This window comes from Hemibagrus wyckioides, linkage group LG23, assembly GCF_019097595.1.
Source record: "Hemibagrus wyckioides isolate EC202008001 linkage group LG23, SWU_Hwy_1.0, whole genome shotgun sequence".
Classification (NCBI taxonomy): domain Eukaryota; kingdom Metazoa; phylum Chordata; class Actinopteri; order Siluriformes; family Bagridae; genus Hemibagrus; species Hemibagrus wyckioides.
This window is the reverse complement of record NC_080732.1, coordinates 12,999,727-13,019,372: the sequence shown is the minus strand read 5'-3', so window position 1 is coordinate 13,019,372 and position 19,646 is coordinate 12,999,727. Positions and strand designations below refer to the sequence as shown.

At 39.9% G+C, this 19,646-nt stretch overlaps 2 protein-coding genes across 6 annotated transcripts in view; one reads left to right on the top strand and one right to left on the bottom strand.

Moving 5' to 3' along the window:
- The window catches only part of tmem67 (transmembrane protein 67), a 36,336-nt gene extending 19,440 nt beyond the window's left edge, over nucleotides 1–16,896 (bottom strand). For both annotated transcript variants that reach the window (XM_058376658.1, XM_058376657.1), the window contains exons 1-19: nucleotides 16,653–16,896; nucleotides 15,341–15,429; nucleotides 12,724–12,814; nucleotides 12,299–12,398; nucleotides 11,263–11,326; nucleotides 11,023–11,094; nucleotides 10,869–10,931; nucleotides 9,920–10,074; nucleotides 7,285–7,393; nucleotides 5,124–5,210; nucleotides 4,741–4,806; nucleotides 4,513–4,669; nucleotides 3,637–3,760; nucleotides 3,452–3,557; nucleotides 3,311–3,367; nucleotides 3,115–3,213; nucleotides 2,704–2,802; nucleotides 1,734–1,820; nucleotides 549–651 (exon numbers count right to left, since the gene is read on the bottom strand). In XM_058376658.1, coding sequence (XP_058232641.1) covers nucleotides 549–651; nucleotides 1,734–1,820; nucleotides 2,704–2,802; nucleotides 3,115–3,213; nucleotides 3,311–3,367; nucleotides 3,452–3,557; nucleotides 3,637–3,760; nucleotides 4,513–4,669; nucleotides 4,741–4,806; nucleotides 5,124–5,210; nucleotides 7,285–7,393; nucleotides 9,920–10,074; nucleotides 10,869–10,931; nucleotides 11,023–11,094; nucleotides 11,263–11,326; nucleotides 12,299–12,398; nucleotides 12,724–12,814; nucleotides 15,341–15,429; nucleotides 16,653–16,851 — 1,927 coding nt within the window. In that variant the 5' untranslated portion in view covers nucleotides 16,852–16,896. The remainder of the gene's footprint in view (nucleotides 1–548; nucleotides 652–1,733; nucleotides 1,821–2,703; nucleotides 2,803–3,114; nucleotides 3,214–3,310; nucleotides 3,368–3,451; nucleotides 3,558–3,636; nucleotides 3,761–4,512; nucleotides 4,670–4,740; nucleotides 4,807–5,123; nucleotides 5,211–7,284; nucleotides 7,394–9,919; nucleotides 10,075–10,868; nucleotides 10,932–11,022; nucleotides 11,095–11,262; nucleotides 11,327–12,298; nucleotides 12,399–12,723; nucleotides 12,815–15,340; nucleotides 15,430–16,652) is intronic.
- Nucleotides 14,501–19,234, top strand: rbm12ba (RNA binding motif protein 12Ba). Of its 4 annotated transcripts, none has more exons than XM_058376663.1 (2): nucleotides 14,501–14,515; nucleotides 17,351–19,234. In XM_058376663.1, exon 2 carries the CDS (start codon nucleotides 17,361–17,363, stop codon nucleotides 18,930–18,932), a length of 1,572 nt encoding a protein of 523 aa, XP_058232646.1. In that variant the 5' UTR covers nucleotides 14,501–14,515; nucleotides 17,351–17,360; the 3' UTR covers nucleotides 18,933–19,234. The 4 variants fall into 4 exon arrangements, with proteins under 4 accessions (XP_058232646.1, XP_058232645.1, XP_058232644.1 ...); XM_058376662.1 differs by lacking the exon at nucleotides 14,501–14,515 and adding an exon at nucleotides 16,941–17,119 and having other exon boundaries at nucleotides 17,355–19,234; XM_058376661.1 differs by lacking the exon at nucleotides 14,501–14,515 and adding an exon at nucleotides 16,941–17,119.
- The last annotated feature ends 412 nt before the right edge of the window (nucleotides 19,235–19,646 follow it).

Here is a 19,646-nt window from a genome sequence, read left to right as displayed (position 1 = left end):
GCTGTGTGTTCAGTGTGCTCCACTGCTGTTCACTCTGCTGACTCACAACGGTGCAGCAATACATAGCATGAACCACAGCTTGACAGCAATGCACAATGTAAACCACATCCTCAAGTTCGCAGATGACACGACCATGGTGGCTTACCATCAGCAAGAATGACGAGTCTGCATATAGAGAGGATGTAGAACAGCTAACAGCCTGATGTAAAGCCCTCAAAACCAGACTGTGTAACAGTTTCTTCCCTCAGGCCATCAGGCTCCTACACATCCAAACTCTCTCTCACACACACACACACACTCACTTGTACTGTCTTTTTGTCTTGCACTGTTTGCACTAGGTTGCACACGATACCCTTTATGTGGCTAGGACAAGTCACTTTCAATCCTTAGCTCAGTGTTGTTTTCTAGATCTATGTTATTTTATGTAGCACCAGGGTCCTGGAGAAACCTTGTCTCATTTCACTGTGGTACTGCGTCAGCTATTCATGGTTGAAATAGCAACAAAGACTTGACTTGACTTGCACTACAAGAAAGATGGTGAGAATTACCTTCTACAGATTTACTGGACTTGCCACTGCGAGGTCTCTCCCAGTCTATAAAGAATATATCCACTGACATCTGCAACCACAACTCATGAAGGAACTGCACCGCCTGCAGAATATAAAAGAGAAACGCAGTTAGACAGTTCACTTATGCAGCTGAGTTTCAGTGGCGTATACTGCCAGTAATTTATCCTTATATTTTACAGGAAATTTACGCAGCTGAGTTTCAGAAACTTGAACCACACGTGTGGCACCATTTTTCAGTTTTCATTTTAATTTTTTTTTTTATTCTTATTGTCTGTTTCTTGGGTTAAGTACTTGGTCACGTTTTTTCTCCTGTCTGTTTAAATTGTCCACTTGCATGCACACATTAGGATAAATGCCAGCTGTGTCCAATTTTTGTTTAGACTATAGAACGCCAAGGTTGTCAGTATACCTCCATTTCTTTTATTAAAAAACTGGCTCTTGGTCTGATTCATTAACCATCTTACTTCTGATGAAACTGCAATATTTTATGGCAAAGATTTACAGCAATATTAATATCTCAGGTGTTCAGTTTAGTTCAGGATTACAGGGTGTTGTGGAGTCTTCTATAATGAGCTTCTTGTTCCAGAACAAACAGAGTGGAGAAGAGAGAAATGTGTTTTTCTTTTTACTTTGGATGAATTTATCAAAGACCTTGAGGGAGCAGTGCATGTGTTTAGGCAGCGGTAAGCTGATAAGAAAATATGGGAGTGTGATGAGACAAAAGCCAGATTGGTGCAGGAATGTGTTGACTGTAAACGTACCGCTATCTCCGCTCAGAAAAACTGTGCAGCGCTTTATTAATTCTCTCCAGGTCAAGATTGAGGTTTATGAAAAGGACACATGCTTCATCATCAAGTAAAGAACCTACTGACACCACAGTAGCTTGTTTGAGTGTTAAGTGCATGTGTGTGTGTGTATTTTGCAGGAAAAACTGTGATATATATGGAATGGTTACGGTAATGAACACCTTAAATGAACACCAATCGATGGTTTCAGATTATATAACAATACACATGAAGCCACTGGGCCTCACTGGGTGGTGGTGGTGGTGGGGTTGGGGGTGTGGTGGGTGGGTGGTGGGGGCTGACCGGCTTTACTGTGTCAACTTGATTAAAAAACTACGTGAAAAAAAAAAGGTACATATCATCCCATCTCATATATTACCTTAAGTGCAAAAGCACAGCCAACGTATATGACAAAACGATCCTCTTGAGCTGGCAAGGGCAACAATACAGACACAAACTGCTGAGCCTGGGAAACAGGAAAAATAAAGAATTACCTCCACAACCTGGACAAAATACAGAAGGAAAAAAAAAAACAGAAAAAAAGAAAAGAAAATACACTATCATTAAAACCACCACATTTTGTGTCAAAGCGGGGGGGGGGGGGTCAAGTGTTAACACCTCTATAAATAAAGCAGTGCTTAACTGTGTTAATACTATCTTTATTATACACCGATCAGGCATAACATTATGACCACCCACCTAATATTGTTTTGGTTGCCCTTTTGCTGCCAAAACAGCCCTGACCCTTCCTGCACTGTGTACTCTGCTGACACCATTCTGTCAGAACCAGTATTAACTTCTTCAGCAATTTGAGCAACAGTAGCTTGTCTGTTGGATCAGATCACACGGGACAGCCTTCGCTCCCCACGTGCATCAATGAGCCTTAGCCGTCCATGACCCTGTTGCCGGTTCACCACTGTTCCTTCCTTGGACCACTTTTGATAGATACTGACCACTGCAGACCGGGAACACCCCACAAGAGCTGCAGTTTTGGAGATGCTCTGATCCAGTTGTCTAGCCATCACAGTTTGGTCCTTCATCAAACTCGCTCAAATCCTTACGCTTGTCCATTTTTCCTGCTTCTAACACATCAACTTTGAGGGCAAAATGTTCACTTGCTGTCTAATATATCCCACCCACTAACAGGTGCCATGATGAGGAGATCATCAGTGTTATTCACTTCACCTGTCAGTGCTCATAATGTTATGCCTGATCGGTGTAAATAATGGCAGTGTTTGCCCAGGTTTGGCCTTTTTTCATACTAAAGATCAACCCAACACTCAAATTATTGTAAATTAATTAGCTTATTTAATAATCATTAAGCAAAAAAAAAAAAAAAAATCACTGACCTTATAAAAAATGAGCCAGTACAGACCAGTTCCCACAGTGATGATGAAGAAAACATTTGCCAGATCTCCAGAGTAGAACAGCAGGAACTTCAAAATGGTCTGGATGAAATACAGTACATGCCATTTTTTTATTAATAGTAACCAAGTATAGTTAAAATATTTTAGACATGTCAATACAAATCAAAAGCAGAAGTTTTTACATTATCTTTCTTTTGGAATTTTGGTAAATTAATTATTAATTATTATTTATTAATAATATAACTTCTTAGAAATTATTTAATATTTATAAATAATGTGATTATTCGGATCTTCAGATTTATTTTCTAACGGAAGTCTGAGTAGACTTTTATATACTTTAATTTTGAAAAGTTGCAAGCTTCTGTGAATATTGTGGTGTGTGTGTGTGCTTGCCTGTACGTCAATGAGTGGAGAAGCGATCCTTCTTTTCCAGCTTGCTGTCTTCAAAAGAGAGTAAACAACAGCCACTCCACCCAACACACCAAGTGCAATCTGAATAACACAGACACCACCCTCATCCTCATCCTCATCGTCATCGTAAAACAGAACTACTTGACTTTTTCAATCTAAGACTCATTTCAACACTCACATCAGTTTTAACTCGTGCTTCTTCCTGATCCATCTCATACTCCAAAGAGAATGATACCTAAATACACACACATGTAAAAGTTACCAACTATATACACATATACACACGCACATACACAATATATACTTTGTGTGTACCTACAGCTACGGTTTGCTTGGCCGGGTCAGTGATGAGAATATCAGAGTAGGATACGGTCATCAGTGGAGGGTACACCTGTCCTTTTTGGGTGTTTGGCACCAGCTGGAACCTATAAGGCATACAACACTATTTTAAAAACCATGAAACATCAGAATTGTGTGCTAAAATGTGAATGCATGCATTTATACCTGATTTTTAAGTTACTGGCAACACGAATAACTCTGGGGATGGTTGTTTGACTCTTTTCTCTCCCGCTCAATGTGTCTATCATCATCAGCCTTCGTGTCAGGTACCAGCTATTCATGTCAGAGGCTAGGACCCACACACACACACACACACAAGATGCATATAGGGACAAGAAACAACGGTGTCAATCAAATAATTATACTCAGTATGTGTTCTGTGCATTCAAAGTCAGCTTACACAGCTAATTTTCTGGAATGCCAATTCAGATTATTAAAATCCCCTTCATGACGCTCTAGGCTGTGAGCCTGCCAAATTATTCATGAAGGGATTTTTTTGTGCGTGTGTTTAGACCTTAACCGTTAATGACAAGCTGCAGCCCTCAAATTCCGCCCAAAAAATTATGGGATAGAAAATGCAGACTAATGAAACAGATTGCATTGCATTGGCTCAATTGTTTAAGGCTCTGGGTGGTTGACTTGAAGATCAGGGGTTCAAGCCCCAGCACCGCCACTGTTGGGCCCTTTAGCAAGGCCCTTAACCCTCTCTGCTCCAGGGGTGCTGTATCATGTCTGACCCTGTGCTCTGACCCCAACCTCCAAGGATGGGATATGCGAAGAAAGAATTTCACTGTGCTGTAATGTATATGTGACAAATAAAGGCTATTTCTATCTCAGAGAAAGCTAGTTGTTGTGTGATGGGAAAACTACCTACTGAAAGAAGGGTGAAGGAAAAGAAAAATCTGTTTTAAGGAAATACAATAAGAGCCCGCAAAACACAAACGTGTCCGGCTTATCGTCTGGAAATCTCTCACTTTTGTGTTCACACTTGGGACATCACTAACGCAGCACTGGAGATTAAAACTCAGCTTTATAGGTTACCTTGGTTGATAAACTGGCCATTAAACTGCAGATTGAGGTTGAGAATAGGCACAGCCAGCAGACGCTCATCTCCCGCAGTCTTCTGCTGCACTATGAAGACGTCGTAAAACAGAGGCTCCGAATAAGCAGCCAGGAGATCCGAGACCGAGAGAACACACTGAGAAGAAAGAATGTGAGCCACCAAAACACACCCTCCTGACTAAAGACACGTGTACACAGAATACTCACGCTTTGCTTGTAGGCTGTCCCAAATGTGTAAGCAGCCTGCTGTCTGGTTGAGGTATCTGGACAAAGCTGAAATCAAATCAATCAATCAATTAACAAACATAAAATAAAATCTCTAAAAAAATGTAAATCTCATGTAACCATTAAAGCACTTGGTATCAGTAGTGATTTAGCTGTAATGGGCCGATATAAAATAATTGAAAAATAGTTATTATATCATTCTATCATAAAGAAACAATTGTGGGCACATGTGAGAAATGGGCACATCTGATCAGAGCTCATACTTTGTCTTGTCTTGTCTCTGGATTTCACTTTATTTCGTCATTCTGGTTTTCCGTATATGTGAACAGTTCATGAGGTGTGTGTAAGCCACAGTGTTGATTTACCTGCAGGAGACTTCTGCCAACACGCTCCCATTTTATAAACTCTCCTTGTGTTGTGTATACTGCCACCCACAGCTCTATGTTTGTGTTCTGAGGACACACACAGATATACAGAGAGAGAGAGAGGGAGAGAGAGGAGGAGGAACCAGATAATTAACTAACTATCTTACTGAATGCATTGTAAAGAGTTAACACACATATCAGGAACATACATGAGTTTCAAGTCAAGTCAAGAGGCTTTATTGTCATTTTAACCATGTATACACCGATCAGCCATAACATTATGAGCAGTGACAGGTGAAGTGAATAACACTGATTATCTCCTCATCATGGCACCTGTTAGTGGGTGGGATATATTAGGCAGGAAGTGAACATTTTCTCCTCAAAGTTGATGTTTTAGAAGAAGGAAAAATGGGCAAGTGTAAGGATTTGAGTGCGTTTGACAAGGGCCAAATTGTGATGGCTAGATGACTGGATCACAGCATCTCCAAAACTGTAGCTCTTGTAGGGTGTTCACAATCTGCAGTGGTCAGTATCTATCCATCCATCCATCCATCCATTGTCTATACCCACTTTATTACCCACCTAATTAGGGTCACGGGGATCTGCTGGAGCCTATCCCAGCACACGTTGGGTGAAAGGTGTGGTTAGTATCTATTAAAAGTCCTGTAAGTATCCTTTAAGTCCCATAAGTTGCGAGGTGGGGAACATGGAGGCCTTAAAGGATCTGCCTGTATCATCTTTGTGCCAGATACCACAGCACAGCTTCAGGGATCTAGTGGAGTCCATGCCTCAATGGGTCAGGGCTGTTTTGGCAGTAAAAGGGGGACCAACACAATTTTAGGCAAGGTGGTCATAATGTTATGCCTGATCAGTGTATCTGATGCAGTAGACAGTAAAATAAAATAAAATAAAATAAAATAAAATAAAATAAAATAAAATAAAAATTCCTCCAGGACCCTGGAGCTACATAAAGACACAGAGGCAAACAATAACTAAGATCTAAAGTGTAAAAAAATAACCTAATGGCATGTGTCCAGCCTCGTGCAAGTTCTTTTATTAAAATCATTCCTTTTTAGTCTTTTAATCTATTGATATAAAAAACAACCCACAGATTACGTAATCAGGCCGCTAGTCTAACAGTGACCGTTAATGTAGCAGATAAAAATTCCACAACACATTACAGACACGAGATCATTATTATAAGAACGTGATTTCTTTCCTACAGACCTGAAATTCTAGTTCCATCTGGCACTCTTCCAAACCTCAAGCAAAGTCATTTTCTTTAGAATGATGTGATGAAGCATGAAACATGACATCATGGAACATTTTCAAAACACATCGAAACAAGGAAGGCAGTGGAAAAGCCCAATATCAAGTCACGTTTCAGTGTTATAGCTATATCCAGGTGACGGTTGGTAAAAACCCATTAGACCATAAGTAACCAATTTCAGAAATGCAGCTGTGTAAAACAAATACTCTGTCTAAAGGAGACATTTAAATTGTTAAATTGCTGGGAAATCGTTCCTTTTAGCCCATTAAGCATCAACATCTACTGCTTATGTTTATATTACAAATGTGAAGTTTTGAAATATTATGTTTATATTTTTCTATAATGATAACATAAGCCGGGCAGCACTGTTGCTTCACAGCAAGAAGGCCCTGAGTTTGAATCCTGGGTTTTGAACAGGCAGGAGCCTTTCTGTGTGGAGTTTGCATGTTCTCCCCGTGCCTGTGTGGGTTTACTCCGGGTACTCAGGTTACAGTCCAAAAACATGTACATTAGATGGATTGGTAATTCTAAATTGCCCATAGGAGTGAGTGTGTGTGTGGTTGTCTGTCTATACGTGGCCCTGTGATGGACTGGCAACCTGTCCAGGGTGTACCCCTGCCTTTCAGGATAGGCTCCAGCAGACCCCCGTGACCCTAATTAGGAATAAAGCGGGTATAGACGATGGATGGATGGATAGATAACATAAACCTGACAATCCATGTTAAATCAGGTTCATTGCCGTGTCATATAAACATATGCTTCAATGGAAGTAAGACTCAATTAAAATCTGACCCTTGTACTAAATAGTGACCTAGAAATATTGCAGATTCTTGAATATATGACATCAGAATATTTGATTATTTTTGATTAGATATATTTATGGATCTGTACCTTGTTTGTGCCTTTAAAGCTGAAGCCTACAGGCAGCGGCTCAGTCTGCAGAACTCTTGATGCTAATCCTGGCTGCTCTCCATAATACAGCCAGGGCAGGTTTATCCTCCTGTAGGTGGAAAACACAAACACTCTTTCACATCCTACATTTTTATGTATGCATATACATGTAATAAACATTGACATTTCATCAAGCCCACATTTCCAAGTCATTTCTCTGCATCTCGGATCAGGATAAGGCTACAGTGGATTATAAAATCTACGCTTATCCTCAGTATGCTGCTGCTCATGAGAACATAACTGCTTGAGAAAACAACAATGGCTGTGATCAGCAGCAAGAAGATTCCCACAAATCTTCATGTTCTGATGTATGGAAGTATTTTGGCTTAATGGTAAGGAGCAGTGTAAGTCACAGTTTTGGATTAAAATGTCAAAACAAGAAAGATATTAATCTCTCCCCAGCTACAAAATAAGTGAAATGCTTAGTCTGGAGTCATGAAGAATATGAGGATATGAGGTCACCCAGATAATGGACCAGACAACAACTCTGTCCAGTCATAAAACAATGAAAAACTTTATGTAACGAAGTGTAAAGTGGCCTTAACTAGCTATTGTTCATCTGACAGGCCATGAATTCTGACACAGTTTGCCATATTGGATGTGGTAGTTCAGTGGTTATGGTGTTAGGGTACTGATTAAAAGGTTGTGAATTCGAACCCCAAGACCACCAAGCTGCCACTGCTGGGCCCCTGAGCAAGGCCCTTAACCCTCAATTGCTCAGTTGTATAAAATGAGATAAAAATGTAAGTCTGGTTAAGGCCGTCTGCCAAATGCTGTAAATGTAAATATTGCTAATATAATTTGTTACTGAGTTACCATGCTGTCTTATCTTTTGGTTTGTCTCTTATGCTATTCAAAACACTAAAAGAGAAGGTTTCAAGGGTTCTTAGACACACGTGTTAATATCCTATGTGTGCCTGCATGTGTCATACTATCCCTAAAAATATAGCTAATAAATAGAAATTAAAATAAAAATATATATTTTTTAAAATAATAAATAATTCACAAGCAACATAATTATTTAAATAATTATAATGTATTTAAATAATATTTAACAATCAGATATAGCCTTTGGCATGAAGCATGGCTGGAGAGGTCATGTTTAATCATGTATCCTAATGCACACATTTTGTTATATTATATTATATTATATTATATTATATTATATTATATTATATTATATTATATTATATTATATTATATTATATTATATTATATTATATTATATCATATTATATATGGTGGTCTAGTGGCAGGATTGCTCTCATTACCACGGCCAGGGTTCCATTCCTGGGCAGGGAGCTACTGAAGAGTTAACTCTCAGTTCCAGTCCCAAGTCCGGATAAAATGGGAGGGTTGCATCAGGAAGGGCATCCGGGGTAAAACCTGTGCCAAATTCAAACATGCGGACCAAATGATCCACTGTGGTGACCTTGGATAGGGAGCAGCCTAAAGAGCAACAGATTATATTATGTTATATTATATTACAATATATAATATTATATTATTTTATATTATATATGGTGGTTTAGCGGCAGGATCCCACGGTCTCATTGCCGCGGCCAGAGTTCCATTCCCGGGCAGGGAGCTACTGAAGGGTTAACTCTCAGTTCCAGTCCCAAGTCCGGATAAAATGGGAGGGTTGCATCAGGAAGGGCATCCGGGGTAAAACCTGTGCCAAATTCAAAATGCGGATCCACTGTGGTGACCTCGGATAGGGAGCAGCCTAAAGATTATATTATATTATATTATATTATATTATATTATATTATATTATATTATATTATATTATATTATATTATATTATATTATATTATATTATATCATATCATATCATATCATATCATATCATATCATATCATATCATATCATAGTAGCAGTACTGTAGTACCTGTAGTAGCTGACCAGGTTATTTTATAACAGTCAAATTGTGGTTGTAATTTAATATGATCTGCAGTGTGGGTTTATGTGAATGAAATCTTATCATTTCTATTGTGTTTATAAAAAAAAAACTATTTATGTATGAAATCAGACTAGTTTCATGTTGAACAATGTGTTGATTTCAAACAGGGTAGATAAGACCCAGATTTTGATCATCCTACCTTTTGTTTGTTGTCCCCCTCGATTCCTTAACTCGCTCAACATTAGTCAACTGTAGTCATAATTTAGTGACTGTTTTGACTCATCTTGTAGCAAGATAGCGCATGGCTAGTTCCCATGTGTTGTTTTGCTCAAGCAGTGCTTTCACTGTATGCTCAGGAGGTCTGTAATGGTTCGGTGAACTTTTGAGATTTCCATCAATCTCTCTGTATCAGATATCAAAAAAGCTTGATATTTGTTAGAAAATCGAACTAGATCATTTCATAGAGATTTCGATCCTGAGCTCAGGTTACAGTCTGTACAGTCGGGTTTCCTCCCACTGTCAGAAAACATCCACGTAGGCAGAATTGCCCTGTGGTGTGAAAGTGAATAAATTCTTCATTGGATTTAAGGAGAGTGGTGACATAAGACCAACACTTCAATTTAGATCTTCATTCTAACAATACAAGTGTTTTGTACATGTGTATCTATATACCAGTATGGGTTGTCCTGGTTGTTGCCCTGTGCTGCTGTTGCTCTGTAAATGGTGTTGTAGAGGCCGCAGGCATCGTTGCTGATCGTGCTTGAGGAGTGCATGTTCATCACGCACATGTTCCCCAGAGCTTGACACGCTGTCCGATTACTGAACAACTACAAACCAAGACAAAACAACATGTCAAGCCGGTCATAATAAACCTCCAGTTAGGAATTACTTACAGCCTCAAGCACTTTACAGACCCAAGGTCTTCCAAATGCAAGGTGCTAGTGAATAAATAGATAAGAAAGCAAGAAAATAGCTTAATAGAATAGCTAATCATGTTAAAAGGCATGTGGGTTGTCTCTAAAACTGAGAAAATAAAATTCAAAGTACTTCCCAGACCACATCATTTAAATGCAGCTTCTCTTTAAACTCCTGGATTTGGGATATTTATGCACAAGTGCTTGTATATTGCACTGACTCACTCAATACAAGTATTTCTAATCAGACGAGGACAAATCAATATCTTGCATTTATTTATTTGACAGACGGTTTGATACAAAGCGACGTGAGGAATCGGAGAAGGATGCTATCCACTGCAAAGACCATAAAATACATTATACTAATGCATCTCTGAAGTAATGATATGTCTTCAAGGTCAAAGAAATATGAGGTTCTTGTTTTTTTTTGTCTACAAAGAAGGCAGCAGGAAGGATGTGGTTATATGCATGAAGAGTTATAAGCACAATCTGTTCTTTAAGCTTTTTTTCCTTTACTGCAAACCTTTCCTTTGGGGTTTAGATTTTTTGTGATATTTTTGTCCTGGTTTAACAAATGAATAAAAATAGATAAAAATTGTCTAAAATTAATACACAATTTGGAAGGATAAAAAAAAGTGGGTGGGCAAGTGAGTGTGCATGGATGTGTGCGTGTGTGTGTGTGTGTGTGTGTGTGTGTATATACCCACCAGACATGCAGCTGCAGATGAATACAAGAAGTCAGAAAACCAGGCAGATGTAACAGCCAGGCCCTTAACCAAAGAATATTAAAAATGACCTAAATTTACAGATGACTGAGCACTTTAATTTCTTCGACATTTTTAGTTCGTATCAAATGCTTACCAACTGAGCAAAATTGATTGTGGCAACAACTGAAGTGGGCAGACTGCTGGGAGGGAAACACATACCTCCAGTCTGTAAACATATCAGTATGTTACACTTTATTTTTCTATTAAAATACTGTAACCGTAAGTCTTAAAAATGAAATATATTTGAGCTGAAATTTGACCTGGTGCATGGAAATTATTGTAGCATCATTATTGTAACACATCGCCAGAGAATACCGTATATTCATTTTCTCACCGGCTTGGAGCTACATTTGCAGGATTGAGACGTGTTGATGAAGGATTCCTGACATCGCACACATCTACGCATACAGGACACACATGTGGTGATGCACATGCAAGGCAAAATAAATACACAGTAAAGAGAGACAGACAGACAGACAGAGAGAGAGAGAGAGAGAGAGAGAGAGAGAGAGAGACAGACACAGACAGACAGAGAGAGAGAGAGAGAGAGACAGACACTGACACAGACACAGACAGACATACAGAGAGAGAGAGAGAGAGACAGACACAGACAGAGAGAGAGAGAGAGAGAGAGACAGACACAGAAAGACATACAGAGAGAGAGAGAGAGAGACACAGACACAGACAGACATACAGAGAGAGAGAGAGAGAGAGAGAGAGAGAGAGAGAGAGACAGACACAGACAGACAGAGAGAGAGAGAGAGAGACACAGACACAGACAGAGAGAGAGAGAGAGAGACACAGACACAGACAGACATAGAGAGAGAGAGAGAGAGAGAGAGAGAGAGAGAGAGAGAGAGATAGAGAGAGAGAGAGAGAGAGAGAGACAGACAGACAGACAGACAGACAGACAGACAGAGAGAGAGAGAGATGACTGAGAGGGAGATGACAGAGAAAAAGCGAGAGAGAGAGAGAGAGAGAGAGAGAGAGAGAGAGAGAGAGATGACAGACAGAGAGAGACGGAGAGACAGAGACAGACAGACAGAGAGAGAGAGAGAGAGATGACCAAGAGGGAGATGACAGTGAGAGAGAGAGAGAGAGAGAGAGAGAGAGAGAGAGAGATGACAGACAGAGACGGAGAGACAGAGAGAGAGACGGAGAGACAGAGAGAGAGAGAAAGGGAGAGACAGACAGAGAGAGAGTGAGAGAGATGACAGACAGACAGAGAGACAGAAAAGAGAGAGAGAGAGAGAGAGAGAGAGAGAGAGAGAGAGAGACAGAGAGAGAGAGAGGGAGAGATGACAGAGAGATATGACAGAGAGAGAAAAAAAAGAAAGACAGAGAAAGAGAATGAGAGAGAGATTGATCACCTGTCGCCCTTTGCGTCTGGAAAAGAAAAAGCTGTCTCTGTTCCATTACACAACTCACACAGAGCTTCTTGGAGAGGGATGCCATTTACGTTTCTTTCCACTGTCAAAACAGACAATCTGTCAAATATTACACGTTGTATTCTTTTAAAGAGCAACACGTCATTGCTTTTATCATTTCATATTACGTTTATTGCTATGAAACATTTTTAAAAATGTTATAGCAGCTATAAACATTCAATTCTTCACCAAGCTTATATTCAGCTTATAATGTTAGCTAGAAAACCACAGTGTCTTCTGAGACTCTCACACGGAGGAAGACATTCGCCTAGGACTGTTACAAAGTACTGAGTATCAAATTTAGATGCCTCCTTAATTATTATTGTAATTTATTATTGTAAAAAAAAAAAAAAAAACACACAACTCACCAAGAACACTATATTCAGGACACTGGCATTTCCCGTCCTCTCCCAGTCCGCCTGGACATCTGATACATTCATATCCATCCTGTGTAACACCCTAATAAACAATGTGACAACGCTATTCAGTGTATGGAATGATACAAAAAACTTCTCTAGGGTTTTTTGCTCTTTTTTTTTTAGATCGAGTCAAGGGAATATTTGAAATATTCCACAGTCAGGAAATCTCTGCATCACAGAGAAATATCATTGTGATAAATGTCATTGTGATAAATGTCATAATGTACAATCTGTTCATCTTTCTGTGATGATAATCGCATTCTTCTGTGTAAAGAACACAAATGATGCACCATGGGTAAAGTGGGAACACTTCCAAATCACCACTATAGACGGCATCTACCTCAGATGTTACCAATGAGGTTATGGGCATTCATAAAGGCAGCAAGTGGACGATGTTGGAGAAACCAGTACAGAAGATGCCAGCTTCCAGTACATTTGTACATTTCCTGCTGTGGTGCCCTTCGATTTCTTGAGTTTAGTTCATTCTATCTAATACCTTAAGACAGGACTACATGGCAGAATGTATTAAAGATGAGTTTTATTATCAGTTTTAAATTTCCCCTGGTTTCAACACGCCTGCTTTAACTTATCAGATAATAATAAAGTCTGATCTGGAAAGAGATTGTGTGTGTGTGTGTGTGTGTGTGTGTGTGTGTGTCCAAGCAAACATGTTCTTTCAATGCTCTTTCTTTATTATTAATTATTCTTCATGTTGCAAACATTTTATGATACACATCAGAGTACACTATATTGCCAAAAGTTTTGGGACACCCTTCCAAATCATTGAATTCAGGTGTTGTTTTTCAGGGGTTGGGTTTGGCCACTAAGTTCCAGTGAAGGGAACTCTTAATATTTCAGCTTCATACCAAGACATTCTGGACAATTTCATGCTCCCAACTTTGTGGGAACAGTTTTGGGGATGACCCCTTCCTGTTCCACCAGTGCACAAAGCAAGGGCCATAAAGACATGGATGAGCGAGTTCATAAAAATATAATAATACAGGGTACATTCCATCAGGGTCTAGGACAAAGGTCATCCAATCAGATTCGTCTATGACACAAGGTCCCGTTCCTTTTTCATCCAATCAGATTGGTTTATTTTCAGAAAGTCCAGTCCCCTTCATCCAGTGAGACCCAAATCCAAAGTTTATCTCCTAAAGGGTTCTCACACAGCCCAAACAACACACACACACACACATAACCATATGGATAAGGATAAAGTTTCTAATGATAAAACACAGCCACACCCCTGGCTTTCTGTGGACGTTTAACTGAAGGGGTCTCACACAGCCACACCCCCAAAAACATGCGCACACACACACAAACCTGACTGACACACACACACACAACACACACAAACACACATAACCATATGGATATGGTTAATGTTTTTAATGATAAAACACAGATGTTTAGAGTGGCTTTCTGTGTGTGGACGTTTATCTCCTGAAGGGGCCTCACACCCCCACAATCACACACACACAAGAATGACAGAACGTCCGGATTATGTCAAAAGGCCAGTTGCTTAAGTATAGCCGTGGCCGAGATCAAACCATCAAACTGAGGGTAAGTCATAACATAAAATATGAATATTGAATATTCTAACAATTTACCCAGCCCTTCAAGGGTTGTAAAAGCTCTCCCTTACATTTTTACTGTTTTCTGTTCTATTTAAGATGAGAGTGGGATCGATGAAGAACAAGAGGATATAGACGACTTTGAAGAAGAAAACAATAAAAATGTAAGGGAGAGCTTTTACAACCCTTGAAGGGCTGGGTAAATTATTTGGACATAATCCGAACGTTCTATCATTCTTAGTTCTATCGCTCTTAGGCCTTACGTGGATGTTTCAGGAAACTCGTTGTCGGAAATAATCACTACGTCGTTGTCTAAAACGAAACAGGAAAGAAATGATTCTCTTGGTATTATGAGTTATACCTTTCATCTCGAATCATTGTTCTAAGAGACAGAATGAAATTACCTAGGAGGATTGTTTCGATTTCCTAGACACTAGTGTCAGATAAGCATAGTCTTGCCTTGTTCTGTAATTAAAATGTTAAAAAAAAATTCATATTTAGAATCCAAATAGAATAATATTAATGACAATCAATCTAATACATATAAATGAATTAATTCAAGTTTGTGTTAATGTGTTAAAGTTCTCACCTGTGGAAAAGTCTATGGTCTCTTAAAGTTTGAATGAAGTTCTGTACACGCTGATGGATTTCCAAAGTTGTGATGTCAATTGATAGACTCCTAAATGTGCTTATATGTGTGTCATGTGGTGGGGGTGTTTCAGGTGTGTGTGTGTGTGTGTGTGAGACCTTTAGGAGTTAAACATCAACCGTCCTCATTGGATGAAGATTATGTCTGATTATGACGTGATAATGACTATGATCTGATTATGACCATCTGATTATGACGTAGACGAATCTGATTGGCTGTTCAGATCTGTCAAAAGTAGTTTGATGGAATATACCCCCCATTTATCCCCCATTTTACAGATTATTTAGTTTAACTGCAATGCTCTTCTAATTTGCTTGTCCTTCCTTATATGATCTCATACCGGTTTGGTGTCTGGGCACTTTTGGCAGGTAAGGTATCCTCCGTTGCTGTTCAGGACCTTGAAACCCGTCTGACATTCACAGCTCACACCTGTTGTGAAGAGTACATAGCACTATTTGTTGAAATATATTAACAAATTTAACTATTTTTGATGTTTTATTTCCCGTCTAACCAGTGCTGCACAATATATACATGTGATAAAAGCAAGTTATTGCATTTGTAACAATTTCTTTCGTCCAATTTCCAAACTACTCAATAAACTACGTCATGGTATCTGTGTTCTTGATAGAAATTCTAGTATTTTTTTAAATATGGTTAGTTTAGTGAAATGGACAAATACACCGATCAGGCATAACATTATGAGCAGTGACAGGTGAAGTGAATAACACTGATGATCTCCTCATCATCGCACCTGTTAGTGGGTGGGATATATTAGGCAGCAAGTGAACATTTTGTCCTCAAAGTTGATGTGTTCGAAGCAGGAAAAATGGGCAAGTGTAAGGATTTGAGCGAGTTTGATGAAGGACCAAATTGTGATGGCTAGATGACCGGATCAGAGCATCTCCAAAACTGCAGCTCTTGTGGGGTGTTCCCGGTCTGCAGTGGTCAGTATCTATCAAAAGTGGTCCAAGGAAGGAACAGTGGGGAACCGGTGACAAGGTCATGGGCGGCCAAGGCTCACTGAGGCACGTGGGGAGTGAAGGCTGGCCCGTGTGATCCGATCCAACAGACGAGCTACTGTTGCTCAAATTGCTGAAGAAGTTAATGCTGGTTCTGATAGAAAGGTGTCAGAATACACAGTGCATGACGGGTCAGGGCTGTTTCGGCAGCAAAAAGGGGGAGCAACACAATATTGATCATAATGTTATGCCTGATCAATATATATTTAAATGTCTATAGATTATAATCTGTTGATGCATCTCTATCCTATAATAATATCTTAAAACATCTGAATTAATGTTTTTTGATTTGTCACGTGCGTCATCTGGTTGTCTCCTAGTGACCTGTTGCGCGTGCACGGTCTACTTTCCCCTGAAAAGAAGTAACAAGCCTCACAATAAGCTCAAGTTTCAGATTAATCCGAATGCTTTACCCATGTGCATGTCTATATAAATCAGATTTTTAATGTCGGTGAGTTAACGCTACTATGCCTAGATAGGCCATCAAAATGCAACTAACTAAATCGCATCGCTAAATATAATAAATCGAGGCATGGATCCCAAATAGCGATCTGTTAGATAAACAGCTAACTAAACCTTATTGCGAGTTATTTAGGATGGACCTCAGAAAAAGAGCTAGTGTAGCATCGCTACCTGATTTACTCCCGACTTGGTTCGCTCCACATTTCACACAAGTCAAGCTGGAAATGTCAAAATAACTCTGCAGCCCGCAATCCGACGGCTGGGAAAAGGAAATAGAAAACTGCTGGCAATAAATCGGGTTTGGTTTTAACAGCAATATTAAAAAGCATCCGTACAAGAATTGTGGTAAATTTAGCGTCCCCGTCGCCATGGTGCAGAAAGATAAAAAGCGGAAACCACATTTATACGCCCCGCCTCTTCCTGTGTAGGCAGGGACTTTACTTTACCCCACATAAGTTGCATGCAAAGCGCTTGTTCTGGTGTTCTGGCGCGAGCTCGTGCACGAGCAGCGGCGTGGTGTTTGGGTGTACCTGAACGGCGTCTTATTTTAACTTTTTTTTTCCGTCTGACGAATATCTTAAGTGAAAGATTTTTTTTTTTTTTTTACCTTAGTGTCGTCTTTCACGAAAGCGTGAAAGGTAAGTTATTTAAAAAGAAGATAAAACTTTTTTTTTTCTCTCGTCGGACTTCCGCTGATGACAAACGAAGAGACTGCGCGTGGGTTGAGGCGGTTGGGGCGCTGAGCATTATTTTCCTTCCCTCTCGACGCCTTTAATCAAGGCTGGATTTTGTGACCTTTACACCAGCCTTTATGAAGATTTTTTCTGTTGCATGGCTCAAATCTAAATGTTTGCTTTGTCTTCTCTTAGCCAGGTCGACATGGCAGCAGTACTGCGTTTGGAGGGTCTGAATGATGAAGCAGGACCTGAAGACATTCGCAGGTTCTTTCATGGCTTAACCATCCCTGAAGGACGAGTCCATATCATCGGTGGCAAGACAGGCGAAGCGTTTATCTTCTTCCATTCAGAGCGAGCCAGACAGTTGGCCATGCTGCATTCTGGAAAAGCTCTCCGAGGGTCAACCGTTACCCTTTTTAAAAGCAGCGTGCCTGAGTTTAAGCACAAAATGGAGTTGACGTTGAGGAAGAGGAAACGTGCTTCGACGGAATGTAAACCTGAGCTTCAGACCACGAAAGAGCTTTACAAAGGTCTGTTGCATGTTGTTAAAGGATTGCAATTTTCACCAGTTAGTCCAGTCACCAATCGAGACCAGTCTCCACCAGTTAATCCCATGCAATTAGCAAATACACCAAACTTGGGTGAGGATGTCCTCGAAAAGAGTCCCATAGCAGACCAAAGACAGCCCGTTAAAAATGAGGTAAGGGCTGTGGAATCAATGATGCACCATGTGGAGGAGCAACAAGGTGGAGTGAGAGAGGTCAGGTTCTGCAAACCGGGTTACCTTTGGCTTTACGGCCTTCCAAATACGATCACCAAAGAGGAAGTCTTCCAGTTTCTTGAAGGACTCAAAGTGGTGGATGTAATAACGGGTATGTTTCAAGAGCAAAGGCATTGTTGTCTAGTGAAAATGGCCAGTATTAAGGATGCTAAAGAGGGCCTGAAATACAGCTTAAAAAACCAAAGGGACTTAGGTTTCCAAGTTAAGGTCAGACTGGCCCATGAAAGAATGTGGGAAAACGCCATGAAGCTCCGTGAAAATTCCTCTTCTAACACTTTCTCAGAGCTGGACAGATTCTCTCCTGAAAGGCATTTGCTCAAGAATTCTCCAGGTACGAGATCCTTTTCATCTCCGGGCTCACCAAAACGGCGCCGCTCTAACTCTCCGTCTTATGATACAGAGCACTACGTCATGGTGAGGAACCTTGCTAAAAATATTACCAAAAGTGAGATAAGGCACATGTTTGCATGTCCTCACATACCAAACAGTAAAATCCTGCATCTGCTAAACAAATGGAAGGAACGAACATCTACTGCCTTTATAATATTTTCCCAGTCAGAAGACTATACTTCAGCCATGAACATGAATGGCACCGTGATGCACTCGAAAAAAATTGACGTCTCCTCCATTACCAGGGAAAAAATGAAAGACCTGATGTATCAAAACCAATACGCCGAATCGGAAAGGCCACGGCCTGGCAGCTCCCAAATTCTGCCTGCCCTGTCTTGCATCTACGCACGGAACTTCCCCGCTGATGTGAGCAGAGCAGAGGTGAAGGACTTTTTCAGAATGTATAACATCGGCGAAGAGGACGTCAAATTGCTTGAGGATGAAAACGGCAACGGAATTGGCGAGGCTGTTGTTCAGTTTGCATGCGAGGAACATGCCAGAGAGGCTCTTGGTCTTCACGGAGAGCGCTTCAGGCGAGAACCAGTTCTGCTTGCCTGTATTTCACCGCAACAAATGAAGGAAATCTTGCACAAGACTCGATGAACTCACAATTTGGGGCATCCTAGTTTACGCTATGACGCAGTGCCTTTTCAAACATGTAGAAGAAGGACGGGGAATATCCTTTGGACAATCAGTTTTGTTTTGGGTTTTTTTTACAGCAAAGGAAGCACTTGCATTAACATAAAATGTATATAAAACTAAAAAAAATTCTCTGGGACTGATTGAATATTAATGAATGTACAAAATGCCATGTGATGTAACATTTTTCCAATGCTATTGAAATGGCAATTTATGTATCTGTATATTACTGTTTGCACAATAAACCAAAAAATCTTTAAATATCACTGCATGTGGATTTTGTCCTCTTTAAGTAATGGTAATTTGTGCATAGGTTGATGCCTAATTTGTACCTAGATATGATTAGTACATGGTTGGAAAAATCAGGAAGCACTGACGGCACCAAGAAGATCTAAACTCCATATGTAGTTTAACATCCAGGGCTCCAGGATTTGAACTCGAGACTTTCTGATGGGTCGAAGCCGTAAATGCTGACTCTCTTACCTCTATTTGAAATTGCACAATTCACAGGAACTTCACGAAGCTGATCTTCAGCATCTGAGATTCCTTCAACTAGATATCAACGCAGTGTCTAGATGTCGCATGAATAGTGACCGAATTCAAATTAAAATGCAGATCATGTATTACCATTTATATTTCTCATTACAGAAATATATAATGTCGGCCATATTTCAAATG

Coding starts and splice junctions, on each gene's coding strand:
- rbm12ba (XM_058376660.1), top strand. CDS start 16,942: ATGCAAAGCGCTTGTTCTGGTGTTCTGGCGCGAGCTCGTGCACGAGCA. Junction 17,199..17,350: donor GACAAACGAAGAGACTGCGC/GTGGGTTGAGGC, acceptor GTCTTCTCTTAG/CCAGGTCGACATGGCAGCAG.